The sequence below is a fragment of the Megalops cyprinoides genome, chromosome 1 (assembly GCF_013368585.1).
Source record: "Megalops cyprinoides isolate fMegCyp1 chromosome 1, fMegCyp1.pri, whole genome shotgun sequence".
Classification (NCBI taxonomy): domain Eukaryota; kingdom Metazoa; phylum Chordata; class Actinopteri; order Elopiformes; family Megalopidae; genus Megalops; species Megalops cyprinoides.
The window spans coordinates 31113353-31124078 of record NC_050583.1 but is presented as its reverse complement, the minus strand read 5'-3'; the positions used below and the strand labels follow the sequence as shown (position 1 = coordinate 31124078).

The 10726-nt window shown below is 39.5% G+C and overlaps 1 protein-coding gene across 1 annotated transcript in view; it reads right to left on the bottom strand.

The window, feature by feature from the left end:
- Positions 1–3817: 3817 nt before the first annotated feature.
- The window catches only part of mad1l1 (mitotic arrest deficient 1 like 1), a 206873-nt gene continuing 199964 nt past the window's right edge, over positions 3818–10726 (bottom strand). Inside the window, exon 18 of the mRNA XM_036535154.1 lies at positions 3818–4619. Within this exon, the coding sequence (XP_036391047.1) occupies positions 4461–4619 (159 nt within the window). The 3' untranslated portion in view covers positions 3818–4460. The remainder of the gene's footprint in view (positions 4620–10726) is intronic.

The following is a 10726-nucleotide window of genomic DNA, read 5'->3' as shown; positions in this document are numbered from 1 at the left end:
ATGACAGGGTTTTATTGCATTTGGAAGAGGAAAAATAAATTCAGCAGAAACAAGGTGAGCAGTGCATTTCTTTGGTGTGCACATGCTTTGTGTAGCCATGCATTTTCACAATGGTTCCATGTGCTTGAGGGCCCTGTGATTTCATATGGTGTCTCCAAGATTTTCAATGGGGAACTAATTGCATTTGCCAGCGGGAATGAGGTAAAAGCATGTTTTTAATCTTGGAGTGGTGCTGAGGAGGCTTAAGAGTTTCCCTGATATAAAGCGAAGCGGTCTGTGAGCCTCAGGTGAGAGTGCCCTTTGGCGCTGGTGGCTGTGAGAGATTGGGGTTCCTGTGCAGAGGGAAAAGTTGGAGAGGATGCAGAGGATGTTAGAAAGACTATGCGTACTGCCCTCATCTTCCTAATCTGTCATGAGCAAGACGCAAAGTGTACCTTGAAGATAACAAAGGGCACAAAAAAGAGAGACTTAATGAAGCTGGAAATGTTGAGATTCACACATTGATGTTGTATCCACTGCTGCAACATGAGATAATGTGCTTTATATTGTATCTAGTCTGCTGTCATAGCATTCAAAGGGTACTGATGTTCAACAGGACTACTTTTTATTAGCTTTCACATCACCTCTACTGTTACAGCAGTGGTCTTATGAGACAGTGATTATTATTCATGCAAAAATGTATGCAGTATTATGATGAATGATAATTTCATTTCATTTGGGGATGTAGTGTGCTAATTTAATAGTGTTCATAATCATAATATTTAAACCAGTTGACCTACATTTGGTAGGCAGGCATGACTACTCACCTTGTTTAATTAAAAAAATGTGTTCAAAAATGACAATAATTGTGGTGTATAAATGTGCCAGAATCACAGAATTTGATGATTCACTTCAGAAATATGCTTTCATTCAAAATTATGAACCAATAATTTTGCTTGTTTTTATCATACTCCCCATACACTATAGCCAGAGAACAATATTTCAAACTTCCATTCATGACTCCTTGGCTTCTTGTGCAATGTTTTTTCCAATATATGTTCATTGCTCCCTAGAAAATTAACATGGTGAGATCAATTTCAGATAGCTAGAAATGGATATAAATAACTTGTTATAAAAAGTGAGGCCCTAAAATAGAGGACCATGGGACCTCTTTGAGGATATTTAATATCCCACTGATGAATACACTTCAAAAGCAGTTCTCTAATCATTTTAAGCTGATGTCCGCTCTCATGAATCCTGTCTATATCTTAATTTCTGTAAGATTTCACAGCTACTTAACTTCCAGTCTTTCAATGTGTATTTTTCAAAGGTTGTGAAACAGTGGCAATTCACATAGCTAAAGCATTTTAAATATTGTAAAATGAAGAAAAAAAAAACAATTTCTGTGTACACAGCAGTGGGCTCCAAGATGAGTACCAACACATATAGATCAAAGAAATTCAGTTACTGTCATTGAATGTTAGATGTAGATAGAGCAGATGAAACAGAAGAACCATCAAAAAGATGAAAAACACTGTTGCCAGCATTCTTGGTGCAATACTGTGTTTACTGGTACTCTGGAACTCATGTGTGTTATCTCTACCAGATTGTCTCCTTTCCCTCTTGGACAGACAAACTCTTGAAAAGCCATTGTATTGTTGGATATATCCAAGTGATTGAATCACTGTAATCATGTATGAGATGAAGCAAAATATCAATAAATCATGGGCCTGTTTTAACATCTACATGTAGAAAAGAAACTTGTACAAAATTTACATGATTTCAAAATGCTAAAAGATCTAAAAACTAAGACAGAAGGACTTGGTTTTAAAAGAATCGTGACTTCAAAAAGGGTGATCTCACCAAAAAGTCAATTAAGACTGGAGTGCATAACAGCAAAGGGCAAAATATGCAATCAACAAGGCACTTTAAATAACTTTTAGAAATGTATTTATTTTACAGTTTCATAAACTGACTCCACTGCATATACGGGGTGGCAGAAATGAGTAATTAAAATATAACCAAAAAAGATTAATGGAAACTGCTGGTACCACAGCACTTCCTAATATCACTGAGGACATTGATAATCTGCACAAGGAAAAAAATATTCTCATAGCTGCATTGAAATGTTATACACTTAACTCAATATTGTCCACGCTGGGTTAGGCATGGCACTACTCATGGAAAAACACTATATTTTGACACTGAGCCTGCAGAATATCTCACCAGGCCTGAAATGTTGGTAGACTGAAAAAATATATGAGCCATTTCTTTTCTGAAAACCTTCTTGTGTAGTAGTTGGCCCACAACCAGTGCAATACCCTGCATATCCAGGCAAGGAACTAAAAAGCAAATATGGCATGAAAAACCCTGATCTCATTGCAATGCAAAATATAGCTTTGGTAATGCCACGACAGCAAGACATTGCTGAACATCTGTGAGTGAACATTTATGAGAGAAAAATAAAAACACTTTGAGGCTTCCCACTTGGAAATCTATTAAGCTTGAGGCAAAGAGTGAATTCTGAAAATGCAATGAACACAGGCCAAAGAAAATACTACAGCAACATCAACATAAACACAGGTATTAAAAGAAAGAAAATAATGAAACAATAAAATAAAAAACTTAAAAAACAAGCACATTTTTTCCTCTGTGTTGATGCTAGAGATTAGTAGTTTAGTCTGTACACAATTCCACCTTACCTTGCTGGAATTACGTCTGAAGGATCTGAAGAAGTGTCTTAAAGAGAGTGACAAAGGACATGTCCATGTGTCATGCAATAGCTCACATATGCAGCAAAGCATGTTCACCACACGCTCAGCGCATGAATAATGGATCTGTGGGTATTTCTGTCATCCAAACCATCCATCTACACTGGAAACATCTGATAAACAAGTGCGTGAGGTGGGAGACAACACAGACAGCACCGATAGTGAATTATTAAAATATATTCACATCTCCTGCTGAATCGGGCGAAAGCTGTCCGAGACACATCCATGATTTATAATAACGTGTCATGTTGCACCAGCCAAACGGCTTTCCACCTGTCGCAGAGAACTTGTATTAACGTTTTGTTCCTGTGATTAACCGGAGTTACTGGTTTATACGAGGCAAATTCCAGAAAAGACCAAATTTACAAAATTAACCACAAAAACTCCTGAGTAAGTTCTCTCTGGTTTTATGTAGATAATTTTATCTGTACTTTTTATCTGTAAAGGAAAGATGAGATTTTCAGATACAGTACCAGGTGTGCCTTGTTCCTATGTGAAAGCAGTTTTGTGAATGCATGTGCTCCAACCGCAATGTATTTTCAGATGAAGTGCACACACAAACACCTGTCAGTGTTGGTGCAGTCACAGGGGGCCACGCCTCTCTGTCTGTACAGGAATAGGGCGTGACATCATCATGTTGAGCGACAGAGACTACCTCACAGCTGAGTACCAAACTATGATGATGGACACCAAGGTCTCCTCTGATACAGACTCCACTGTGAGAAACTTGAGCATGGCATTTACTGACTAAACAATTCACTCGAGAAAAATACCAATATTCATTTTATTAAATACACAGCAAAGGAAAGAAAAGTCCAGAAACAGTCTAAGCTAAAATAGATCAGATATGCTACCATACTGGCTTGTGAAGGTAGAAAATCAATATTTTACCACTTTTGTTTTAACAATTCATAATGTTGGAAGTTCTCTGTCACAACTCACATCGCAGATGATGTTTCTAAGCCATATGACAGAGTACAATGGCAGTGCATCCTATCACTGAATAACACCAAATGATTTGTATACAGAAACAGGATCATCAGTACCTTCACAACCTTTGGGGAGAATGGATTACATTGAGGAATGTATAATCACACCCTTTCATCCCTCTTATATGCAAGTATTTCTCTTTAACCTTGTGAAGTCTAATGGTGGGAGTATGGAACACAGACCAGGTGATGGCTTTTGGTTCCAAGAATTTTAAAAATACTTCAAATTAAAAACATGCTGGAATACAGGAATAAAATACATTGATATTAGCATCATTTTGTAATCCATCCTATCTGAGAATGTAATCCATCCTACCTGAGAATTGTGTCCCCTTTAAAGAAAACCTACACGTCACCTTTTTCACTTCCCTGTGCTCAAAGTTTTGTTTCCCTCTGATATTCTGTTCAGTTGGGTATGCACTCTGAGGCTGTCATGTTAAAAAGAAAATAACTTCTCATTACAAAGCAACACACACAGCAGCTAAGAAATGAGCATACAGGATTATGGTGGGTCCACATAAACCTGCGTTAAAATCCAAAATTCTCAGCCTCTCAATTCTCATCACTACTCCACTTCACATTCAGCTCTATCATTTTGCCACCCCCCCTCTCACAGACACCTTTCTCTGTCATCATCCATCAGTTACACTTGGCCAGTGCTGTTCTGACACATTTCCTGTTGCTCTCCAGTGCACGTCTCTCCTGGGCGTGGTGCCGGGGGTCAGGCCATGGTCTGGCGGCTGAAGAGGTCGAGGGTGACAGCACTGAGGAAGGCCGGGATGCTGTTCTGGTGGAAGAGGTGCAGCTCCACCAGCTCCCGGAGGGTGCGAGAGTAATCCGTCTCCAGGAGCTGCATGTTTCCCCCTGCTGGACCGCTGGCCTAGAGAAATGCACAACAGCATTACCTTCACACCCCCCGTTCCCCACAGCCACACCGCAACAAGGCATTTTCCTTTTAGCCCCCGTCCTGGGGGGGCCTGGGAGTGAGAGATGGGCTGCTGTTTTACAGAACGTGCTGCACATACAACACGGCCAATACTACACTTCCATTAAGCAGAACAAGGCCACCGACACACTCGCCCTGCTGTGAAAGTTCCCGCAGACTTTCTCTCCCCCCTTAAACCGGCACGTAAGGCCTCAGAAGAAAAGCAGAAAAGTTCAGCAGTGCTGAGGCCAGGGGATCTATTGTTTTCAAAAGATTACGCCTGAAAGCTCAAACTAATCCATTGGGTTGAAAGTAGTGGAGTAAACATTCAATGAAATTGATTTTAACCTTGCAACTACAAAGGCAAATGCACAAGCTGTGGGTAAAACACAGAAGTTCGTCAGTAACACTACATAACAGATGCAATAAAAGCAATGAAATAATGAAGTACCCGCTGGTGTATCAAAACTGATGTGGAGCATACGAGTGCTAAAACTATGGAACCACTGAGCAGACAAAATGAGATTAATATTAATTACAGAATTAATTACAGCCTTGAGGATCTTCAGACTGTATATTTCTTTTGACACATTACATTGCTTCAGTTCCTGGACGTTTCTATAACCAAGTCATGCCGGACAGACTTTCTGAATTTAAGTTCCACACTCTCTCAAAACTCCATTACAGAGTGTTCTACATGCATTGACAATCCTTGATTTCAAGTAAAGCGACTCTGCAAAGTAAATGACTGCAGTTAGATTGTAGGAGCTGAACATCTGTGAATAATAATAACTTTAATACAAGTGCAGGGTTATACAATGGAATACAGCAACTGGTTTAATATCTTCATGGCAGTGCTGCCAAACTGAAGGACATTAACCTTGTCTGTCATTTCTTTACATCTTTTATTGCCATCTTGAAGAATAAATGCCTTTTTGCTAGCTAGCTCGCTTGTAGTAAACGTAATGAAATCAATCTTCCACCACTAATTAGCATAATTAACATGGGCTGAAGATACTAAGCTAAGCTTGCACCCATATTTACTATATTCCAAGAAAGAAACACACGCTAATGGAAGTATTGTTCACTGGCCAGTTAGATTAACATAACAGAAAATCATTTCCATTGTAGCAAACCATCTTTGTGTCTACAAACTATAGCTAGGTAACTAGGTAGGTTAGTTACTGCAGAAGTTGAAATCTGGAGGAAACACAGCTGGTGGCTCCCGCATCAAACAAGATCTGCAAGGAAATCCTGTGTTGCGATTTGAAAATTACAACAATAATGGGATGACTGAAGTAGTCAATCAAAGAGTGAGCTGCAACATCTGATCATCTCATTACCTAATATATAATTATATAAATATTAATTCTGAGATCTTGAATTTTAAGCAATTCATCTTTGTAAAACAGTTTTAAATATATGCAATTTATAAATATATGCAAAAAGGGGCACAAAAGAACACACAAGGTACTTCAGCAAATGCTGCCTTATCCTCCCTCTCCCAATTATGCAAAGAACGGAAAACCACCATCAGTTTTCAAAGTGCTTTATACATTTGGCCAGGACCTGCTTGTGGATTATGGAGTTATGGAATCTGACGGGGTAAATCTCAGAGGATTAATTAAAGGAGTGTGGTGCGGAGTGGTGCAGTGGAGAATTGCCGTGCGGTTATTAAAATGTTGCTGGGATAACAAGGAGGAGCTGTCAGTCGTGCTCACGACTCTCACGACTTGGTTTGAGATTTAGACATCAGGGGTGTTGGGGGGGGATCCTGACAGACAGGTGGTGATGGGAGCTCAGCTGGAGAGGGGGTGATTCAATGCTATAGTGACTACCTGGCGTTCCCACTCCACCGTGTCGGGCTCTTCCTGCCGCATCGCTGAGCCACTCCTGACAGCTTGGGTGGGAATTGGAGCTACCACGGGGGAGGCTCATTCCTCATTCATAACATACTGTACTCTTTGCTACACAAGCCATGGAAGTCCACGGGGCCTCATAACAGCTCTGCTTAAAAGAATGGCTCTTGTTTAATCAATACTTTTGGTAAATTGCTAGTGAGATCCACATTCACTCGCAGTCATTCACTTCAAAAAGGTTCTCACATTTTACAAAAAGGAAGACAAAATAAAAGCAAAGCGCCCTTTCAGTGTAATCCCATGAACTATGGTTTTGCATGCTGTAAACTACTGTTCATCTAGTGAAACCTTCAAACAATAATCATAATTCCAAGAATCCAGCTTTCATGCTTGCCTTTATTAGAGCATCATGGTTTTTGCACAATATGCCAGGTTCTTTTTTTTCTGGCTTCATAGGATAAGGTGCACCGTGACCCACAGGAGACTTTGGTGCAATAGGAGAAAGAACTCTCCTCATTAAGACTCACATTAATAACCAATACAGCCACTGCTTTCCAGAAGACAATATATTCAAGCATTCATTCCAGCAACTATTGGTAAAAGGCTGTCATCTTCAAGTCTTGATGCTATTTTTGATGTGCACATCACTTGGATCAAGCATAATTCTTTTCACACCTTTGTTGGAATTTGTCCTGTGCATATATTACATAGACACAGGAACCTGCATGCACAACCCATTACCAGAAGGTTGTAGCAGTGCCAATTATGGATTAAATTGTATACAGCAGTAACAAACTAAGATTACTGGAAAGTATACTGCTGTGCATGGGGAATGATTCTTTCTGATCATCTCCCCTTTGACAATATTTGGAATTAATATATTAGTTTAGTTTTCAACAAAGCCATGGTCAACACTTTGTTTAGAACCATTTTTCGAATCATTCTTGAATCTAGATTTCAACAAAGGTGTATTTATTCTGTAGGAAAAAAATAAAAGGAGAAGGTGCAGCTATCACTGCCTACTGGAGGGAACTGATAAGGATGCAAACTCTGAATGCTTTTGGGCTTAAAGGAAAAAGATAAACCAAGCCCCTTTTGAAACCATCCCATGCATCAGCCTCTTGCTGACTTTAATCTACCCTAGCTCTGGTTTTCTGAGGGAATTTCAGATCTGAAAAGGCTTAAATTATGTGGGTGGGCCAGGGGCAAACATTAGTATTTTTCACATACCCAATCTGGTGTAATTTAAGCATATACCTCTAAACACTTTAAACGGTACACAACCTGCTATGGACTCTGACTAGGAATCTAAATTACCTCAAACAATGTACCACTGCTTACACAAACAAACGATCTATATTTCTTAAATGCTAGTAAAGCAGAGAACACAGTAACTATTATGCAGCCTTAGTGGTCAGCATGCATCACACACAGGAAAGGTTTTGATGTATATGAGTCACTGATCATTGAGAAAGTCTTTGACTAAAATGCCCACCGAGGGACTCTGCTGCCACAGCCCGGCTCTCGGCTCTAATTTCCATTTGTTGGTCTGGCTCCCTCGACACACCTGCCAAGAGAGCACGGTCACAGCAGAGTCACTTATACCCAACTGTATTCATGACACCAATTTCACTTTACATGTATTATACATTTTTATCTCGTCTATATTCTAGGTGAGAGTAATTCTTTTGTGTGTTGCCATTAAATTCTTCATTAAAGCTGTGATATTGTTTGATATGAGTTGTTAAAGGCCATCTATAAGCGTCTCCTCCTGTTATCTGATTCATCCGCTTTGTTTCGTTAGCAGGAGAGTACATTCCCTAGCTAATGTTTAATACTTATCTTCCAGTATATGCCCCCCCAAGAGACAATATGAAATTGCACATTACACTCACATCCTCAAGAATCTGGCTGCGTCGATGACTATTCTGATATTTTCTGACAGTGACTACATTTTTTTTGTTATCCAGTACAATTTTGATGTAGTTTTGAACAATGCTGTATGAAAATGCAGCAAACTAAATTCAACATGAATGCAACATTTTCCTGCTGTTATTAAATATGATTCGTTTGTCAGGCTGTACTGTAGCTACCGCCTTCCCCTGTTGCCTAACTATGGAATGCATTTATTTTTTTCTGCTGTCAAGACATTTACAGGTCATTTGAATCATATGACACAGGTCCACAAGGACTAAAAGCTAATTTCATAAAGTGCGACCGAGTGACAGGGAAAAATTGACACCAGTGTAGTATGTCACTATAAGTTGAGCTTTCAAGCAAATTGGAAAGTAAAGTACATATGCAGAAAAGCAGCCTCACACATCATGTGAAAGCAAAAACACAACCCTGAAGTCCCCGTGAGAAGGGATGGTACTGAAGACCACAAAGGGGTTAAAAACCCATTACATGTCAGTATATTTCCAGGACGAGTTTGGAAAAGTGTTTTAAATAGTGGGCAGTCTTATCTAATGAACCGTCACTGAATTTACAAGCAGCAGAAAGGTAGTAGCCAAAGGGCTGCACTCAAAGAGAAATTATGAAAAACATTGCCGACACAGTCAAGCCTTTGACTCATTAATTATTTTCTTCTCAACAATATCATGCAGTGGCTTTTATCCAGCACTGTGCACTACACTATGAGTAGGATGTACTCAGAAACCATTGGGCCTGGAGGTTGGATCGCTGTGGAACAGGCGGTCCTGCTTCACAACATGTCCCTATTCAGTCTCGTATGCGGGTTTGTACTTGGTATATGACACAAAAAGGTTTGAATGATCAGAATCTCAATAATTACAACAGTTATGGAAGTGATATTCGAATATAATTTCAGACTGTACTCAGGCTGAGTAAAATGGTAAGCATTACTACTCTTTACAAAAACTTGAAGCAGTGCAATTACAATTTCACTTTTTTGATGAAAATAAACATTTCAGAACAGACCTGGTACTCACTTACTTACAACATTAAAATGTAATGCACAATGCACAATGGCTGTGTAAATACAGTCAAGGAATATTTAACACATAACACTTTATAGTGTCGCTTTGTTATTACCAAACTGCACAGTTACATTCAGGATCAGGAACAGGACAGAGGACAAAATGACTGGAAGATCAACTGTTGGCAGAGGAAACTGAACCGTACAATTTCTCAACATTGTACTTTGAAAATTTTAACATAAAAGTATACTTTATTGTACATACATTATATTGCAATCTTACACACACACACACACACACACACACACACACACACATATATATATACACTAACCTGCAGTCATTACAACAGCAGTATAGGAAATGACTAGAGGTGCAAATCTGTCTTCTTCCTCTTTAAAAATAAGACAAAATTTGCATAAAGCAGTGATTGCATTATCATAATTTATCAGACAAAGGAAATAGCAGGAGGATGCACAGATAGCTCCCCTGCCTTTTCCAATTCATAGGCATGTCACAATGTCACATGGAAGCTAGAACTGTGTTTCACACACAGCCACACATATCCATCACAGCATTGTTCATCCACAGTGATGACAGAGCGCTAATGGAACATTTCGCTCTGCTTCAGGATGGAATCATTTCTAATCCTTTCATGGCTGGGGTACGCTGAGGTCTATTTGTGCACCACACCAGGCTGAGTTACGAGAGCGACTCTCCCTTGGATTTTTACAACATATCTGCTTCCAGCCCTGGGCTGTGGGATGATTCCCACCTTACAAATAATGAAAGAACACTCTCTCTGTCTCACACACACAGACACACACACACAAACGCACACGCGTATGCATGCATGCATGCACGCACGCACGCACGCACACACACACACACACACAGACAGTATGGTAAAACATTTGAAGACCACTGCATACCATGAGTATGCAGTTGATACTTGTAGAAGCCAGACATTGTACATTTATTCTGAATTCAGAGAAAAATGTGATGGCATGGTTTTTTCCTACTTCAAGAGCAGGAGTAAATCTGTATACAGTTCCCTCACCATTAATTCATATTTCTGATTAAATAGGAACAAAAATGGGATCTTATGAAGCAGTATAGAGGAATCCAATGGCTTCATGTTTCCCTGGGGCATAAAAGGAGTTTCACTGAGGAAATTCATTAGTAGCAGGTATTATCAGGATTCAAGAGAGCTCACCAACAACAACAGTCATTGATGTCAACAAGCTGGGAAATGGCTGTAAAG